The sequence below is a fragment of the Alosa pseudoharengus genome, unplaced genomic scaffold (genome assembly GCF_046254945.1).
Source record: "Alosa pseudoharengus isolate Yale_2024_CS ecotype anadromous, Long Island Sound unplaced genomic scaffold, YU_APseudo_1.1 YU_APseudo_1.1_scf_25, whole genome shotgun sequence".
Classification (NCBI taxonomy): Eukaryota; Metazoa; Chordata; class Actinopteri; order Clupeiformes; family Clupeidae; genus Alosa; species Alosa pseudoharengus.
The window spans coordinates 1,608,714-1,629,672 of NW_027468696.1; the positions used below are offsets into that span (position 1 = coordinate 1,608,714).

At 41.2% G+C, this 20,959-nt stretch overlaps 2 protein-coding genes across 4 annotated transcripts; both read left to right on the top strand.

Moving 5' to 3' along the window:
- Positions 1-230: 230 nt before the first annotated feature.
- On the top strand, positions 231-5,875 carry LOC143099166 (CMRF35-like molecule 8). Its single transcript, XM_076262238.1, has 7 exons — positions 231-539; positions 791-865; positions 1,663-1,980; positions 2,446-2,538; positions 4,423-4,523; positions 4,705-4,751; positions 4,938-5,875. The coding sequence occupies exons 1-5, from the start codon at positions 524-526 to the stop codon at positions 4,482-4,484; spliced, it is 564 nt and encodes a 187-aa protein (XP_076118353.1). The 5' UTR covers positions 231-523; the 3' UTR covers positions 4,485-4,523; positions 4,705-4,751; positions 4,938-5,875.
- Positions 5,876-6,565: 690 nt separating this feature from the next.
- Positions 6,566-17,225, top strand: LOC143099199 (uncharacterized). Of its 3 annotated transcripts, none has more exons than XM_076262271.1 (9): positions 6,566-7,014; positions 7,102-7,250; positions 8,369-8,692; positions 9,268-9,348; positions 9,784-9,882; positions 10,837-10,935; positions 14,980-15,078; positions 15,626-15,660; positions 15,760-17,225. In XM_076262271.1, the coding sequence occupies exons 2-9, from the start codon at positions 7,211-7,213 to the stop codon at positions 16,321-16,323; spliced, it is 1,341 nt and encodes a 446-aa protein (XP_076118386.1). In that variant the 5' UTR covers positions 6,566-7,014; positions 7,102-7,210; the 3' UTR covers positions 16,324-17,225. The 3 variants fall into 3 exon arrangements, with proteins under 3 accessions (XP_076118386.1, XP_076118387.1, XP_076118388.1); XM_076262272.1 differs by having other exon boundaries at positions 6,566-6,907; XM_076262273.1 differs by having other exon boundaries at positions 6,566-6,893.
- Positions 17,226-20,959: the final 3,734 nt, after the last annotated feature.

The window sequence follows — 20,959 nt, forward strand, 5'->3', positions numbered from 1 at the left end:
CATACAGTAGCACATATACACACCGAAAACTCCTCAACAATGTTAAAAAGATTATTATTGTCCTCCACTGATTAAGAACACACTGTAAGCCCAGTAACTCCACCCTCTCCCCTTTGTGATTGGTGGTGATGATTTGATTGGCAGATTGTTGGGAATGGCCTAACTTGATGCAACATGCCAGTGCTGTGCAGCGGCTCAACACTTTGAGTAGCACTTTTGCTGTACGCTATGTTTCTATTTTCATTCTGTGACTTCCGTAGTTCTGCTATTTTGAAGAAGAAACATGACTCACTAGAACACAATATATTCAATACATTCAGTGTGGACAGAGACCTCTCAATGCTACTTGACAGTCGGACGCTCGCATTCAGTTAGAATAAGCTGTAAGACTTCTATTTTAGCTGGAACCGGAAACTGGAATGTTCATCTCTGAAGGACATTAACGTTTTATCAAGACGGACATCATCATCACTGGGCACTTTGAATTGATTGAGAGGAACTGAAAATATCAGAACGATACAACATGGCGGTGTGGAAAAGTAAGGTTCTAACACACACACACACACACACACACAAACACACACCTCAATGTTGACACAACTCCATGATGTGCATGTGTATTCAGCAGTATACAGTATAAGAAAAAGAGTCACATTTGGTATGGTATGTTTCTTCAAGCCATGTCATTGCATAGATTGGGTGAACTGAGGGGGACACAGCAAGAAACAAATATCAGAAAACACTTTATGTACATGTACAGTAGAGTTGAGATTTTTATTTTTTGTCACAGAGGAGATTCATACAGCGAGGGTGACTGCTCTTTTTGAAATGAAGACCTTCACATTCATAATCTGCCTCATCACTGGTAAGAGAGGTTTTTCTATGTTTTGTTGGGGACAGGGGCTGCCTGTCAGTTGGATATGACTTGTCAAGGCTGTCTAAGAAAAAAAATCCAGACAATATTCTGCTCTTGTCTAATTCTGCTCTTGTGTGTGTGTGTGTGTGTGTGTGTGTGTTGAGTCGTGTAAGGTGGGATATCAGTGATTTCACAGTGAGAGGATATCAGAGTGCATAATTATGTAATGCATTCCTCACCATCTTCTCTCTCTCTTATTCTCTCTCTCTCTGGATCTTCTGTCCATCATGTCATTATCACTACAACTTTTATATTACCGTATACTTGTGGTTGTGTATTATGCAAATTAACAAACTAATGAACAAAGTTACAGATTGTCCTTGAGTCTGTAACATATCATCACACCCCTGATAATTTATATCTTCTATATTCATGTCAATCTGTATCTCTCTACAAGTCTTATCTTTATTTAGACCAAAATACATCATCTAATCATGTGGTTGCTTATGATTTATCAATTGCAAATAGCAAGTTGTATAAATAGGGTGTGTGTGTGTGTGTGTGTGTCTGTGTGTGTGTGTGAGTGAGTGTGGTGTGTGTGTGTACGGAACAGATTGTATCCACTGTAGTCTGTGGTTTAACTGAAGGACATGCAGCTAAAGGAACAAGCAGAGCTGCATCTGAGCTGATCAGCAGCAGTGTGGTCAGAACCTTGTGGTTTTTAGTTTACTGTTACGGAAGCTTGCTGCAGCCACACAATGCAGCCAGAGGCATTATCTCTCTCTCTCTCTCTCTCTCTCTCTCAGTGTTGAGCTGTGTGAGGTGTGAGATCACAGTGAGAGGACATGAGGGAGGAGATGCTGTCATCAACTGTCCATATCAGCAGGGTTATGAGTCCTACCCAAAGTACCTACTGAAAGGAGCTAAATATGGTGTTGATGTCATCTGGTCTGATGGCAAGGCAGAGTGGACTCACAGAGGGAGAGTTTCTCTGCAGGACAAGAAGGACACAAACATCTTCACTGTGACCATCCGTGATCTGACCCTAGAGGATGCTGGGATATATGGGTGTGGAGTTGACACATGGGAAATATATAATAAAACCCTAGTTAAGCTCACAGTTGGTAAGTCACATAAATTAACATGCCACATTTGGACAATCCTTAGAAGTACTCACTTACTGTAATGACTGAACATAAGCTACTCTGTGCTACTATCTATGGAAGGGTCCTTGTCTGCTGAAAGCGTAACTCTCGCCAAAATGCAACGTAGGGTTTTTTTGTGAATGTAACTTTTGTTTAAAAGCATAATTAGGACAGATGCGCCACTTTTAAGAACTTTAACGGTATTGTCATTTTCAGGTCAAATAGCCTTTGTGAATGGGAGTGCTGGGGGCACTAATGTTTTGATGCGATCATACTATGATGTGTGTGTGTGTGACAAAGTGTGTCCGGAGTATCACAATCTTAAGAGCTAAACTAGAGTAATTATAAGAGCTGTGTGTGGTCTTTTTCACTTCTCTTTCTCTTCATCTCAGAGCCAAGTGTTTATTTTTAACATTTCATTTCAAATGTGTCTTCCTGTATCAGTGTCCACCATTAACACAACAACCAGACCACTGTCCACTACAGAGTCTGAGAGGACCACACACTTTCATGATCAAAAATCACCTACATCAGACGGTGAGGTCTTTATAATACATTTCATTAGTTGGGTTCTCTTTTTCTCCTTCACACACACACACACACACACACCCACACACACACACACACACACACACACACACACACACACACACACACACACACACACACACACACACACAGACTTATGTTCTCTCTTAAACAAATGCTCTGTCTCTCTCTCACACACACACTCTCACTTTCTCACTCCCATCAGACCTTTGAAGTTTGCCGACAAAAAAGGCTGCCATCTTTCCCTTTATAAGGAAATTCCTATGAGAAAATAACATGGGGATTTTGAATGATCACATCTGTTAAATTCACGTTTTGGTCCACACACTTTGTCTTCTGAGTGGATACTTTTTGTGTTTTTTTTTTTGGTACGTTAAGAGGGCACACTTTGATTTTTGCTACGCCTGAGTTATCTTGCAGTGCAACTTGCCATACGATTACAGTAACACCCAGATCCCAGATTCCCAGATACCCAGATTCATGTAGAAGTAAAATTCACACCTTGTGGCCATGGCTGGAATTACTCTCAATTTCATGCTTACTATACAGACCACAACCACAATGTCTGTTCTCTCCTAAAGAAGCCAACATGACCATACACCCCCTCCCATGTAGAAACTAACTAATGTAAGATTACCACCCTTTAATCACTCAATGGAAACTTATCTGTTTAATATACTGTCTCTGTGTGTGTCTGTGTGTGTGTGAGAGAGAGATAGAGAGTGTGTGTGTGTGTGTGTGAAACAACAACATACAGTAAGTAACAGAGTAAACTCTCATTCTCAACTTAACCACCCAAAAAATGAGAGTCTACTCTGTATGTTGGTTGCAGCACACACACACACACACACACACACACACACACACACACATAACACACACACACAAACACACACACACACACACTGGTTTGTTGGTAATATTGTGAATCATGTATACTGAATAAATGTTCTTTACAATAAATGCAATAAATGTTTTTCACAATGTTCTTAATGTATACTGAATAAATGGTTTACACTTTACTTGACAGTATCGACATAACACTGTCATGAACATATCATAAACAAGTCATAAACGTTTATGACATAACGCTTCTGTGGATGAGAATGTCAGAATGACAGAATGACGACAACTTGTCAAAATAAAAGTCCAACAATCACAAAGCAGCATTGTTTTAAATTTGCCTCCAATTTTTCATAATGGATACCATTAATTTAATCTTTCCAGCCTTTGTAAATATTTCATGAATATCAATAGTCTACATCGAATGTCACTTTACTATACAAGTTGTGAAGTATTTGTAATGAGTTTAACACTGGGAGTATTTGTGTAACGTATTTGTGTAACCTGGAACGGTTGGACATTACCAGTAGCAAAAGATGAGAAATAATCTGCAAAAAAACTAATACATTTTTATGAAAGAAAAATAATTTTCTTGTTTTCTCGTTTTGGCACTCGAGTAGCCCATTGACTCAAATGTGATGTGATCAGGTAAGAGGTTTGGAATAAAAACGGCAATGCTGCTTTGCGATTGTTGGACTTTTAAGTTGTCGTCGTTCTGTCTTCCACATTCATGAAAGGTTTGGTATGAATGTTGAGTCATGTCTCATGAAACAGTCATGAATGCTTTATGTGCAGTTTATGACAGCTGCTATGAATATGTTATGAACTCACCCGTCAAGTAAAGTGTTACCGGTTTTGGTCATAAGTTACGATAGGGTTAGGTTTAGGTTTAGGGTTAGGATTAGAGATTAGGGTTAGGGTTTATGTGTCATGACAGTGTCATGTATTCATGACAGTGTCATGTCACTCTTATGTCTATACTATCAAGTAAAGTGTTACCAATAAATATAATCTGTGTTTTCTTCACAGGGAATCCTCTACACCTGATTTTGGTATCATGGCTGCTCTGGTTTTACTTGGTCTGCTGGTAATGACCTTCAGACTGATGAAGAACAGAACCAGGAATAGAGGTAGGACATTCACTCTCTCACACACACACACACACACACACACGTTACCTGAGTTGTGTTGTTGACTGTACAGCTCAGCAATGCACCTGAAATGATTGGCTGTTAGTGTCTGTCACCAGTTTCTTACAGTAATTTTTCGGTTAGTGAGCTAGTGACTATCTTTTTTCTCCCTTATCAACAGCTCACAGACCAAATAGGCCTCAGTCCTCTGCAGGAAAACCAAGAGCGGTAATGAGTAACATTGTTTTTGTAATGCTAGAAATCAACTATCGTAATCATTATTTCAATTCAAGATACACAATTTGCTGTAATATGCAGTATGTGCAGTTCCAGTAGAGGGTCACTGTCTCCTGAAAAAGGTCATACCAAATCTTATTTATTGATAGCTTTTTTATAAACAAACTGTTTTTCAAGGCCATCCAAAGCCTGAACCCCAACACCACCCAACCTGATGCAGTTTACCAGAACCTGAACCCCAACACCATCCAACCTGATGAAGTTTACCAGAACCTGAACCCCAACACCACCCAACCGGATGCCATTGATCAACCTGTTGCAGTTGACCAGAGCCTCATGTCAGTGAGTGGACAGCAGTGCCTAGCAACATCAAGTGGATTTTATTAGGTAGCATACTGTGACATTAGCACAGCAGGGCCTAGCGACATCAAGTGGATTTTATTAGGAAGCATACTGTGACATTAGGACAGCAGTGGCTAGCGACATCAAGTGGATTTTATTAGGAAGCATACTGTGACATTAGGACAGCAGGGCCTAGCAACATCAAGTGGTAGGTAGCATACTGTGACATTAGGACAGCAGTGCCTAGCAACATCAAGTGGATTTTATTAGGCATACCTATAGCATACTGTGACATTAGGACAGCAGTGGCTAGCGACATCAAGTGGTAGGTAGCATACTGTCAGGAGATCCTGAGTTGAGTCCCTGTAAATCTCCATATGACAAAGACCATTTATAATGTGTCAAAGAATTTTACTGTTTTTATGCTTTTGGTTTGTTCTGAATTAAATATTAAATAATATACAATGTACTGACATACAATAAAGCACAAATGAACTGATTGTTCCTCTTTATTGTTATTTCTGCTTCAATTGCCAGTTTGTTTTGGCCTTCTAAAGTTCACATGTTGTTACCTAATAACCTCTGTAGAGGGTGTCATTGTCCATTAATTTGTTTCATGCAAACACACCCCTACAAATGTCTGTCTTTGATATGCATGTCTGCCTGTGTCCTGTCCAAGTCTAATCTCATCTCAATTTTGATGTATTGTACATTTAGACCAAAACACATCCTCTATTCATATAGTTTCTTATGATCGATCCATCGATTGTAAATTGTAAATAGCCTATTGTATAATAAAAGTAATACACAGGATATCCTATCATGGTTTTCATTGTGTGTGTGTGTGTGTGTGTGTGTTATGTGTGTGTGTACGTGTGCACGTGTGTGCATGCGTGTGCGTGTGTGTGTCATGAACAGATCTCTTCCCCTTAAATAGCCTGTGGTTTAACTGAAGGCCCCTGCAGCTAAAGGACAGAGCAGAGCTACTTCAGTAGCAGTGTGGTCAGAACCATGTGGTTTTTAGTTTAACTGAAGCTTCCTGCAGTCACACAATGTATCCAGAGACACTCTCTCTCTCTATCTCTCTCACTCTCTCTCTCTTTCTATCTCTCTCGCTCTCTGTCTCTCTTTCTCTGTGTTTCTCTTTGACTGGGTTGTTATTTGGTTAGCATGGCTGTGCTAATTCGAATTGCAATTCTGCTTCCTGTTTGCTACTCAAATGAAATGAGAATTGAATTGGAATTTAAGAGCCAGTTTCAATTCAATTCTGGAATTTTGCACAAGCCTGTTGGTTAGAATGGATAAGGTAGCAGTGTTGCAGTGTCGTTTCATTGGTATTTACCCCTGGACATGGACGTCACTGGTGATTATTAGACTCCTCTTCATGAAGATAAACATGGGCTGGAAAGAACAGCAGCTATTTCCCCACATCCGCTTGTGACAACGAAGGCTTAAGACACAGAGCGACAGACATGACAAATAGTGACAGATAGTGTGTTACCAGTCAGACATCAGAGAGAGAGGGAGAGAGAGAGAGATACACTGAGAGAGCAAGGTGCAGAGTGTTGTGTTTGTGAAAATAGACTAGTGGTCTAGTGGTTGCACATAAAGAAAAGGTGTGAGAGCCGATAGACGCGCTTCAGAACAACAGAGAGGAGAAGACAGAGAGACAGAGACAAACATTGTTAGATACAGAGAAAGAGAGAGTGTGGAATTATGGGACAGTAAAACGAGTGGAGGCAGGGGTACAGAGACCTACTTCAAAATACGGACAACTAAGAGACAGATGAGGTCAGTGAGAGAGAGTGAGAGTGTCAGTGAATTGTTTAGTAAAGACAGAACATACACAACAGAGATGGTAGTGGCCACCTCTCAGGGTGACGATAAAATACCATTCTGTGGCAAAGCAAAGGTCAGCTGAATGGAGAGAGTTCAATGGAAAGTCACAAATTGTTTTGAAAGCAGACAGATCTGTGACATTTCTTTTTTATTGTTTCAGAGACCATATTTGATTCATGATGTATGTGATGATTGTTGGTCAGATCTAGAGTCCTACTGTGTGAGACTGCTATTGGTTAAATCAGCAAGGAAGAAGACTGATCTCTGAAATGAAAACTTCCATCAAGTTCACACTCCTCTCCCTTACTGGTAAGAGATTTCATTTTGCATGACATTGTTTGGAGACGGAGAGCATAATGTTGGTGTGTATAAGGTGTGTGACTCATTTTGAGCTTGACTGTGTGTTTGTGTGGGGTGTGTGTGTGTGTGTGTGTGTGTGTGTGTGTGTGTGTGTATAGTAACTGGCTAATGTAGAATGAAATATGGACCTGGTCTCTACAAGGTTCTTGGAAATGGTGTGATTTTAAATGAATTCTGAGAACCTCCTTGTCTTTGGTGACCTGGTGTTGTCTGATATTAAATCAGCCAGAAATGATATGTGCATTAGTTAGTGAGGTATGAATGCACTGCATGGTGCACTGTGGCTTTGGGTCAAATTAGAGCCCTTTGTGTTCGTTCCTTCTCTCTCTCTCTCACTCTCTCTTTCTCCGTTGAGCTGTGTATTGCGTGTCCGAATGACTGAATGTATGTTGTGATTGTCTGATGTATGCATTAAGTCTCTGAGTAGCCTGATTGACGCAACTAAGTTCGATTTAATTTATGAATTTATCTGTTTCCTTTTTATGTTCGCCACTGCATTTGTGTAGCGCTGCTGATGCCCAGTGTTGGCCCATTTTAATTGATTGAGTTAAAAAAAAAGAAATATGTATGTTCTTTAAATCTGATTTCATTGTACCACTGATGGGGGTCCTCCATAGCGCTGCTGATCCTCTGTTACTGTAGTGACATTATCTGAGCACAATCAAATGAAGGGGAGGTGTGAGTCTTGCTCAGAAAGATTAACATAGACACTCAAGACACATGATGTACATGCTGATGTTGCATAGCTAAAGTATACAAATGGCATAGCCACACATTTCAACTTCACATCACTGTTGCATGGTGTTGGGGTTCAGGCTCTGACGGAGTCCTGTTGAATGGTATTGGTGTTCCGCCTTAGACAGATTGAGTCCTGTTGCATGGTGTTGGGGTTCAGGCTCTGATAGGCTGGACTTGTCACAATGTTGGGAGGAGCTACATCATCTCTTGCTGTATCTCACAAACTGCTCAAGACAATCACACAGAACATCTCCCTCTCTCTCCTTCTCTCTTTCTCTTTCCCCTTCTCTCTCTCTCTCTCTCTCTCTCTCTCTTTCTCTCCCCTTCAGTGTTGAGCTGTGTGAGCTGTAATGAGATCACAGTGAGAGGACATGAGGAAGGAGATGCTGTCATCAACTGTCCATCTCAGAAGGGCTATGAGTCCTACACAAAGTACCTACTGAAAGGAGAGGTTAAAGATGGTGTTGAAATCATCTTGTCCAGAAAGGGAAAAGAGTGGACCCACAAAGAGAGAGTGTCTCTGCAGGACAAGAAGCGCACCCACATCTTCACTGTGACCATCCGTAACCTGACCCTAGAGGATGCTGGGATATATTGGTGTGGAGTTAAAAAATATGGGGAACATCCTTATACCAGAGTGAATCTCACAGTAGGTAAGTCACATAAATGTGGAAAATACTTTTATTATTTATGGCACCACATCAAAATAAAAAGCTATTTTGAAACCACTGACAAGGCAGAAAATAAACTTAAATGTTGGTGATAGTCGGGAGAGGGTCCCTACAGACAAACATGTAAACTTTGAAAGTGAAAGTGTACATAGAAGTCTGAAGGGACTACCAACACAGTTTACGGCTACTTTTAGTGACTTGACAATGATTTAAATTTTTTTATTTAATTTGATGTGGCTCGATGTCTGCTGTCTATAAGCTATGTTGTTGCTAATACTAACAACGGTCTAGCTCAAAACTACTCTGATTTACATATGTTTGCTCCCAAATTATCATCCATAAATAGATGTATATATATATGTATAAATAGTTGCTAATCACTGCTCTCCTGCCAGTGTTGCTTTTGTGTATGAGCCCATAATGCTCTTATGAGATGAGACAAAGGTTGCATTTTTTCTGTGCTTGAAATATTTGCCTGTGTGTGTGTGTGTGTGTGTGTGTGACAACAAGGAACTTACAGTACCATAACATTTTCTGTCTCTCTTTCTGGCTCTTAGTTAGAAAGCCCAACAAACCAACAGCTGCCATTCCCACAGTCACTGCAGAGGTCACCACGGTTACTCTCCCCAACACACCAGGTAGGCTGATATAGTTAGAGCTACACTACACAGACTTACCTACTATTACTGTTTACTTTTGTTTATGTAAAGCACATTGAATTACCTCTGTGTATGAAATGCCAGCTAGGCTGTACAGATACACTTTAATAATCAGTCAAAATGATTATTATAAATTATACAATACAAAATGTTACACAAAATGTGATTTATCTGTTTCAAGGATGTAATTGATAGTATTAAGTGTAAGTTTTATTTGAAAAGTAAAATGATAAATATTCATATGCAGATACCGTTAATCTTTTGAGATCAATTCTGAGCTGGCACTAGACTAAGCCAGACACAGTGTGGGAATAGAGAGCTGCAGCACTGTGGTCTTTTTCACTTCTCTTTCTCTTCATCTCAGAGTTCTGTGTGGTTTATTTGTAACCTTTCAAATGTCTCTTCCTGTGTCAGTGTCCACCCCCAACACAACAACCAGAACGCTGTCCAACACCACAGAGTCTGAGAGGACCACACACTTGCAGTCTGATCAAAAGTCACCTACATCAGGCGGTGAGGGCATGGTCTTTATAATACATTTCATTAGTTGGGTTCTCTTTTTATCCTTTACACACACACACACACACACACACACATACACACACCCACACACACACACACACACACACACACACACACACAGAGAGAGAGAGAGAGAGAGAGAGAGAGAGAGAGAGAGAGAGACTTATGTTCTTTCTTAAACAAACTCTCTCTTTCTTTCTCTACCACTCCCAACAGACATTTGAAGTTTGCCTACACAAAATCTTTGACCATATAAGGAGATTTGGTATCCGATAATAAATAAAGGTTGAATGAAATGAATGAGTCTTGTGAATCTCCTTAAATGGACAAATATGACAGCTTTAGGTAATTTGTGTAGGCAAACTTCAGATGTCATATCAGGTAGAAGTAAGATTGACACCTTGTGGTCATGGCATGGAATTACACTCAACCCCACGCTTACTATACAAATCACAACCATAATGGGTCATGCTATGTCAAATCTTTTGTATGAGCCCATAATGCATGCTATTATGAGATAAGACAAGGGTTGCATTTTTATGTGCACTTGAAGTATTTGCCTTTGTGTTTAGTTGTGTGTGTGTGTGTGTGTGTCTGTGTTTGTGTGTGTCTGTGTGTGTGTGTGTATGTCTGTGATTGTGTGTGTGTGTGTGTGTGTGTGTGTGTGTGTGTGTGTGTGTGTGTGTGTGTGTTGTGTGTGTGTGTGTGTGTGTGTGTGTGTGTGTGTGTTTTGTGTGTGTGACAACAAGGAACATTATTACTATAACTGTTTACTCTTGTTTGTGTAAAGCACATTTAATGACCTCTGTGTATGAAATCTGCTATAAAAATAAACTTGACTTCTCTTGACCAATAGCTGTGATCTTTTTCACTTCTCATTCTATTCATCTCAGAGTTCTGTGTCTATTTTTAATCTCCCATTTCAAATGTGCCTTCCTGTGTCAGTGTCCACCCATAACGCAACAACCAGAACGCTGTCCAACACTACAGAGTCTGAGAGGACCACACACATCCAGTCTGATCAAAAGTCACCTACATCAGACGGTGAGGGCATGGTCTTTATAATACATTTCATTAGTTGGGTTGTCTTTTTTTCTCCTTCACACACACACATACACACACACACACACACACACACACACACACACACACACAGAGAGAGAGAGAGAGAGAGAGAGACTTCTGTTCTTTCTTAAACAGACTCTGTCTTTCTCTGTCTACCACTCCCAACAGACATTTGAAGCCGTTCACAGACACCAGAATGAACGAGTTCACAGTAACGTTCAGCAGGCAGTAATACAGTACGTTCAGTTCACGTTCGCCCAAAATATGAACAAGTTCGAATCATGAACTATCGTTCAATGACCGTGTTCAGGCACAACACTCTATGGTACATCATTGGCACTTTATACACAAAATAACTGAGCTATTCCCACGTTGATTGCCGTGTTCCTATTAGCTACCCCACATACCATTATAGTCCTATAACATTACTTCACTAGTTCACATCCGTAATTTGCAAACAGATATAATAGCATAATAGAAAAGCATGTTTGGCGAAGTCTCTGGCCAGGTGATTTGCAGGATCGTGCAGGAGTCAACTGCGCAGGCAGGAGTCGTGCAGGATTCCGCAATACACCCCAAAAAATGCGTTAAAGATGAGGGACCCTATAGCCAGGACCAGTGTTGCCACAGTTACCTTGAAAAAGTAATCTGATTACTGATTACTGATTACTCCTTTAAAAAGTAACTTAGTTACTTTACTGATTACTTGATTTTAAAAGTAACTAAGTTAGATTACAAGTTACTTTATTAGTTACTTTCAGCAGCTGCCGACAACACCCCCAACGCCTCAACATAAAAATGATAACCGGTTTTGCCAATACTCAATATACTGGAAGTGCATTTTAACAGCAATGTATAGCAGACATCCCAACCTAACCTACTGAAATTCAGATGTTTGTTCAATAATGTCTAAGTACACCAAATAAGGAAGGCCTATTGATAGAAATTGTTATAGTAAAATATGTAGATTTTTTTTTCATGTAGCCTTGGCAACTAGCCATCTTGTAGCCTATAGGCCTGAGTAATATGCAAATGAAATTACACTTGTTAAACTCACCTCAACAAGTCTTTTGCAATCATTTAACCTGCCGTGAGCAATGCTAAAGTTGCTGTTACAAACAGTGCAGTGTGCAAGATTATCATTATGTTTTAATCTTTTGAGACAATTGGGTACACTTTTGTGTAGTCTGATGTGAAATGGGTCTTAAATCTTCCTTTTTGAGGGGCACTGACGCTGCCATGACGCTTCTGTTCCTAGATACACTGACTGAACTGATTAATTATGTTTGGGAGAAAAGAGATATAAGCACTTACACTGAAAACGGATTGGTTGATATAGCAAAACAGACCAGGATGCTCTCTGTCTTGGATGCGCTTCAGGCACAAACGCACCACTCCTCTCTCTCTCCCTCTCCGTTGTGTGCGCATTAAGCTATGCACACGCGATTTGAAGCAAAGATTCTAGAATCTTTGATTTGAAGTCCGGTCTGGCTTGCGTGCTCTTGTTCGCTCTAGGTTCCGGGAGATTTTATGTAATTTGCGGGCGTCAGGAAGCCGCTATCAATATGTGGGAGACTCCCAAAACTTCGGGAGACTTGGGATGTCTAGCTAGACAGCACTTTGTCGCCAGCACAGAATGTACAATGTACCTTAATGTTGTCATGTTTAACTGACACAAACTCAAAGTAATGACTGATGAAATGTGCATCTCTCTCTCTCCCTCCATTGTTGTTTACGTTTGTGTCGCTGCACGTGAATTGTCCTCATGCTGAAAACGTGAGCATAGCCTACATGACATTAATACCCAAGACAAGAAGAAAGCAAAGAATATATCTTTTTATTAAGGAACATGACAAAAATAGTAACGCACAGTAACTTAGATAAGTAACTTTAATCTGATTACTGGTTTGTAAATAGTAGGCGTTAGATTACTCGTTACTGAAAAAAGTGGTAAAAATAGACTAACGCGTTACTAAGTAACGCGTTACTGGCATCACTGGCCAGGACCACGTGAACAAATTCGACGCGAGAGCGCGAGGTGCGCTAATTCCCTCAGATCAGAGAGACTTGATCTGATATAAGAGTGATAGGCGTCGGAGGACCACGGGCGAGAGTTTTGAGTGCTTGATCGGATAGGCCGTTATTTGCTGCGTTGGTGGCTGCACCATAAAATATGTAACGGCCTGCTGGGATTCCGATTTGCGTTAGAACAACATTGAGCTGCGTTTGAAAGCGAGTAACGGAGCGTCCGTAGTCTGGAGGGGGATCTTTCCATGCGATGGAAAAACTAATTAGCCAAATTGTATAGGGCTGCAGGAGAGAGTAGATGTTGAAAATGACAGCCCAAACACGCGCGGTGTGAAGTTCAACATCTAATGCAACCCAATTTTTAGTAGGCTAGTAAGGCCTATGCAATTAAAATAGGCTGCTGTAGCTAACTGCGGTAGCTATAACGGCAAGAGAAGTGATGAGCAGCAACACATTTTTAGAGAGGATTCCGAGGAACAGAGCAGAGCTACACGCAGGTGCAGGTGCTCCCTTGGTCAGCTAGGGAAGGGCTTTAATATGCTGACACTCAATGAACACAGAGGAAGGCGAAAACTCCGACATTTAAAGGAGAAAAATTCCTTCCTTGCCCTCTTGGCAATAAGCGACAGAGCAACAGCTCCTGTGTATCAGCTGTCTTACGGCCAACGCCGGCATTGAGTTAAAGCGATGCTCCCTTAAATACATTTTGTGATCACCACATAGATTAAATTGTATTATTTAATGTAGACATGGTCTCAGAGATGCCGATACGGTAGCCTATAGGGTGGTGGCACCAATCCAGGGAAAGAGGGGTGAGGGAGAACCAGGGACGCGGTCCCTGGCTGGGGAAAAACGCGGGGTCGAACGCGGTTCGCGCCGGCGGGAGATGATGGGGAAAGGGGAAAAAGTAGCGACGCGGTCGCTACGGGGGAAGGGGGAGGAGGTTGCGCAGCACCCTAGGTAGGCAAAGAGGAAAGTGGGGAGGGTTGATTAGCTGGAAAGAGAAAGAAGCCGTAGTAGCGGAAGGCAAGGTAGAGGGCTGCACGCGGGCTGCCATAACTTGCGAGTTGAGTGAGCAGGGGGAAAGCTGTTTAGGAATAGAGAAAGAGGCCGCAGTAGCGGAAGACAAGGTAGTGGGCTGCACGCGGGCTGCCATAACTAGCGGAGTTGAAAAACATGTTGCATGAACAGAGGGGGAGACGCCGGAGGAACGGAGCTCCGCGCTGCGGCGCTGGTGCTCGGTTGATCGGCTATAGTAGGAGAAGAAAGATAAACTGATTGTTGGAGAAGGCGACGTAGGTCTGCTTTCCTTGCGAAACGAGGGCAATCGATCCTACATCCAACTCTGCTCTAATTAATGATATGGTCCGCGGAGTAGCTCTCCTTGCAAGCGGAGTGACGCTGATGCTGCAACTTCGGCAGATAGAGGCCGACTGCGAATAAATAACCTGTCTGATTGAAGGAGGCGTGGCAAATTCCGTCAAGCTCCTCCCGAACTTCCGTTTGTTACAAACGCCATTAAGTGCAAACACATTGCATTCATATCTTCATGTGCATTGGTTGCAGAGACCTCATATGCTAACTAACTAGCTAACTGAAATGGCATCAATCATTCAGGACTCAGCTCACTAAAATATGAGTTCGACAGACAAAAGGAGCTCATTTGGCATGGCAATAGATTACGTCATCCCTCTAGGCTTTGTAATTTGCGTTTGGTTTGCAGTAGTTGTTTAATAGACATAGGACTTGACTGATTGAGTATTCCTCTGCTACTACCAAAGATTATACACTGTAGGCAGATCTAGACAGTTCATCGTAGTTCATGTCTATGGGCGTCAAATGGGGATCGAGTCTGATGACCATATGTAGCAACCGGCCATCAGCAGCAGAAAAAATAACAGACGCACACATGCACACATCCCACACACACTACATGATGGTGACTTCTGAGCTGGTAGAGTCGTGTTCTTGATCACCTGCTCTTTAATCCCACAGGCCATCTAGCTGGGGGTCTTGTTGTTGTTGCCGTGGTGATAATTGCTCTGCTAGTAGTGACTTTTAGGCTGATGAAGAGAAGAGCTGAGAAAAAAAGAGGTACACACGCACACACACACAAAATCAATTGAATAGTTAAAGCGTAACTCTCGCCAAAATTCAACCTGAGTCAAACTTTCGTGTAAAAGCATAATTACATCGGAAGCGCCACTTTTAAGCTTGGCTGTATTGCCCTTTTTGGGCCAAATGGCCTTTTGAATGGGAGTCCTAGGGTCACTACTATTTTGATGCAAAATCACATCAAAATCACTATTTTTAAAACACTAAGAAGGCTCGACACATCATGAAACTTTAATCGAAGTATCACGAGTATTTCTACACATGAACTCGAGCATTAAGAACATTGTTTGAGTACACAGAGAACAACTCACTTGGTTTTTCTGCTCGCCGCCATCTTGCCAGTCAAGAAGTGAGTTGTTCAAAACCTTTCTTTTTAGTAAACTATATGTACACAAACAATGAGAGTTACGTTTTAAGTTTTGAATGTGATTACTACACACTGTGAGACTACACAGACCATTTCATAAAACCAATGACAATTAAATAAAAAACATGACCTGACTTTACATTTTATTTCCATGTTTAGCATTACCCACATCTCCTTCTGGAAATATCAGACCAGTGAGTAAAACCCTTTTTAAATGTGACCACTTTTACATCTGCATGTTTGTGGTGTGTCATCAGACTTTTTGATTTTAATTTCTTTCCTTTGTCCACTAGGACTCGTGTGTGTACTCAGAAATACAGCCTACATCTCTGCATGACACTGATGGACCCGACCAGAGTGACCAATGGAGCAGTCCAGCTCTGACATCCATCTACACCCTGGCAACGCATCCAGCTCCTGATCAACACCCTGCCAGTGCTGAAGCATCCAATCAGCTCCCTCAACCCACCACCTCCAACATGCAAACAGCCAATCATCTTCCTCAACTCACCACTGCTGGTGATGGCATTTACTACCTGGCAACCAATCCGATGCCAGCTCTACATTCATGTGCGACTTCAGCAACCAATCAGCACTGTGAGTCTGGCCCTGCCACTGCTGCCACTGACAATGATGACATCTACTCCCTAGCAACCAATCCGACGCCGGCTCTACAGACAGGTGCATCTGCATCCTCAGCGACCAATCAACAGCGTGTGTTTGACCTTGCCAACTACTCCAACATCACCTCGGCCAATGACAATCCAGATGGTTCTGAATACGCCATGGTTGTCTTCAGTGATGAGCCAATTGGCTCTGATTCTGCCAGTTTCTCCAAAAGTGGCACCTCCCCTTAGCTAGAAATGGTAGGAGATCTTGGCCAATAGCAAGTGGTGATGCATGGTGTTAGCTCGTTTCTCAAGCTACGCAAAACTATTAATCACAAAAGATTGTGAAAACTAGAACACACCACAACTGGACATTTTGATGCTACTTCAAAATCAGCATGTAGTTTCCTCTTCTTTGTCTGAATCAGTCTCAACAGAGCCTGTTTATGGAGAGCCTGTCGACTCCCTATCCACTCCCATTCTATCCAAATTGGTTGCAGTTCACCCACAGTTCCCTTAGGGGCGGTCAAGAGCGAGTCCCAAATGAATGGGAGTCTACGGGGCTATACGGAGATAGAAATTTTTTCACTTGCTTCTCATCAAAAAACTTCACATTTTATTGTAGTTTCCACAACTATAGTATGATTTTTCCATCAAAAGGGAAACAAACAAAGTCCTTTTGGTATCTTACAAGGTGAGCCGGTATCCAACCCTCTGGTCTGAGTGAAAGAGGTAGCACATCACTTTTGGCTCCAGTATTTGCACGCAAAACGAGGTAAAAGGGTCAATGGCCTTCTCAACTCCACCTGCGGTCACCTCATAATATCAACAGGGGGCAGTATTGTTTACTAGTTTGTTACATACTAACACATTGTATGCTGTCCAAATCTAATATCTCCATCAATTGGTAGACCAAACATCTCTATATATATGGTGGTTTATAATGTATCATCTGTACATATCGCATACTGTGTAATTGATAACATGCAATCCCATGATGGACTTCATAATAGGTTCATGTGTATTTTTATGTATTTTATTATGTATGTGGTTTATGCATGTCTCTGTGTGTCTCTAAGAATGTTAATCACTTTATACCAAAGTATTTGTTTCTCTTCATTCAACAAAATAAAAATATATTTTGCCCTATAGGTTTTGGCTTTCCTTTAAAGTAGTTTGATGAAACATTTAGATGACGAATTTAATTTGTTACTACCAGTTTCAAAATTAATCTTCATAGAGGTTATGGCAGGGATCACCAAGAATTCTCAGTTTCACCTGTTGTAACCTTAAATGTCTACAGAGGGCGCCATTGTCAAGATGTTTACCCAAACACCACATGAATGACACAACAAACAATCACATACAAGTGATTTCTGTGTTTATCCTGCCCAACTGTTCAGAGAATTGTACCTCAAGACCAAACATACTTCCCCACATTTATTTATGATATGATTTTTACAGCATGTAGACCCTTTCGATCTGTCCCTGGAGGAGTTGAAATGTGGAATGGTGACATGTGAGTGTGATGGAGCAGCAATCACACATGCACAAAATCACACAAACAGTCACACACATACACACTCTCTCATACACACACACACACACACACACACACACACACACACACAGGGAGAGAGATAGAAAGAGGGAGTGAGATAAATGTAAGCACATATCCACACACACACACACCAACACACACACACACACACACACACACACAGACACACACACACACACACACCAAATGCGAACACACATGCACATGTACCCCACCCCCTTCTAACCAGGGTTCTAAATTAACTTTTTTGATCACCAGCCAATGTCCAGTGAAAATAAGAGAATTATGAGTTTATGAGATGAGTGTCACTGAATGCATTTGATCATTTTTATTAACATTGTTGGCATGAAAATATACACAGAAAGTGCAAACATTTCATTTCATGTTTGGGATCTCTATCTATCTATCTATCTATCTATCTATCTATCCAGGGGCGGGACAAGTCAGAGCCGGGCCGGGGGCGGGGCACATGACCGGGCCCTTTATTAAACTCAACATAATTTTACAACATACACAACAGCGGGTCTTACAAGCGCCAGCGCCACGGAGAGCAACTAATTTTGAAGTCCATCGAACGTACATGAAGTGTAACCAAGAGAACAACAACAAAAACATTAGGCTACATGACCCCTAATAATAAAACAACAATAATACGCAGCACTATTTAAAGGGGGTACGACGAGCCTTGCGCTCTGCGAACTCGTCCACGATGCTCTGTGTATGTCCATTTTCTTTGCTCTCTCATTCTCTATGAACAACATGGCAAGTCCACTCAGTCTCTCCTGTCCCACTGTGCTTCTCAAGTGATTTTTAATGATCTTTAACTTGGAGAATGAGCGCTCAGAGGTTGCAACAGTGACGGGAAGAGTCAAAAATAAAATTAGGGCGGTGCAAATCTCACTGAATGCAGAAGTTACTGCTGGGTGGTTGCATTGGCGGAGCGAGAGGTTGGCTTCGGGGGCTCAAGCCCCGAATCTCTTTTCAAAAGCCCCGAATATTTTTTTTGTATGTGTTTTCAATTTCCAACGATTCTAATTTCTAATTTAACTTCCCCTCGGTTTCTCTATAAATGTTACAAAATGTAGCCTACTATTACTGAGCAAATATCCCTTACTTTCAAAGTCCAATATTGACATATAATCTGATATCCCACACAATGAGTTTAGGCAATGCCAGAGCCGAGATGTAGCGGTTTACGTCATAAACCTGGCAGGAAAGTTCAGAGCGGCGCAGTCAGTTTAAACAACAAGCCGGTAAGAAAACTATTGTCAAGACATTAGGCAATTAGGCTACTGTACCCCAGAATACAAAAATAAACTTCAGAAAGACAGAAAGTTTGTTGTACTGTATTCTGTAGTCTGTATTCTGTAGTCTCAATGACCGAATCAGTAGATATAGCCTACCTGTTGTCAGTTGAGTTCGTTCAATTCATTATGACCGCCGCGCAGCGAAGCCGCGGTCATATAGGTTTAGTCCGATTTTTCTTTTTTTCTTTTTCGCATGTCCAAATTTCCGTCATGGATTCCCGGGACACTGTAAGATCGAACCCCGGTCTCCTGCATCAAAGAGTGCATCGCTGCTTGTTGAGCTACACTACTGTTCCTAATTGGCTGATGGAAAATATTCTGATGTTCTATATCATACTAGCTATGCTTTTTACAAATATGTTTCTGATGGAAAAGTGGTGTTTAATTTCCATAATCTTTGTTCAGTGAACGCATAAAACAGTTTGTCAGTTTGTCAGCAGTCTAAAGATATGCCAGCTTTGTATATAGTTTGGTTACCTAGCAACCGAGGCTTAAAGACGATAAGTGGGTGCGTTCAAAGCTCTGGTTTAAAGTTGCAAACATAGGCGAACGTTCGTGATCGATTTGAAACATGTTTCAGTTTGCCTTAAACAGAGGCGAACATTCGTGGTCTGTTTCTGCATTAATTAAACACCACTTTTCCATCAGAAACATATTTGTAAAAACCATAGCTAGTGTGATATAGCACTTCGGAATATAGAATCAAAATAAACAATTTCATCAGCTGTACAAGAAAAGTAGTGTAGCTCAATAAAGCGATGCACTCTTTGATGCAGGAGACCGGGGTTCGATTCCTGCTCACTGCAACAATTTTGAAGGTGTATTTCTCACAGCTAAACCAAGCTAGATAGAGAGATACAGTATAGAGAGACAGAAGGTTGGGCTTGTGGAACTTTAGGCTACATGGTCCTCGCTTTAGATTGGGGGGCTGCAAAATTTACTACAAATAGGTAAGAAAGGTCTTATAAGCGTATTAGTTATCCACCTCTTTGTCCTATACACCATTAACAAGCATTAACAAGCTGCTTGTTAACACTTACAACTGTTAACAAATATGCTTGTAAGTAACCTAAAAGGCTGCTTATTAACACTTACAAGCTGCATGTTAACAGTTAGTTAATGTTATTAAAGGATAACAACAGTTAACTAACTGTTAGTAATGAATTGTTAACTGCTTATTATGCACTGTTAATACCTAATAAGCACATGTTATTCTAAAGCGTTACCAGTTGCTGTCACTGCAGTGTGGTGAACTACGATGGGGTTAAGTGAAGCTCTTTGCAGCAACACATTCAGCCTGAGCCACTCACACATGCACAAAGTCACACAAACAGTCACACACATAGAGAGAGAGATAGAGAGAGAGAGATGGAGAAAGAGAGAGATCTACACACACACACACATGCTAACCCCCCCCCCCCCCACACACACACACACACAGTAGCACATATGCACACTTAAAACTCCTCCTTAAATGTTAACTTAATTGTTGCCTTTTTTCCCTCTCCCATGTGTGATTGGTAGTGATGATTTGATTGACAGATGTCATGTCCTTGTCATCTCTGTTAGAATGACCCATTGGTATTATTCCACTAGCAACATCTTGACTAAAATAAGTTAAAGAAGGCCTATAGCCCTGAATGCAAAATGCGATTATTACTAATATTATTAATATGTTGACATGGTCAGAGTAAGTTGCTTGCTTGGACTGGACATCAGCGGTGGTTATTAAACTTGCCTTCATGAGGCTGGACATGGGTGGTGTGAATAGACACAAGTTCACACCTCTGCCCACATCCTCCTCTGACACAGACAGCACAAACAGAAAATACCTCAATACCCATGTGAGAGTGTGTTAGCAGCCATGAAATAAAAATGATAGATATGTGACTAAAGTTAGAGCTAGAGACAGAGTTTATTTGTACTTTTGAAAAGGGTGTAACTGTGTCTATAACAGCATGCAATCTGAGCGGGTTTTTGATCAAAATCAATTGAATCGTTGTCTTTTTTCACTGAG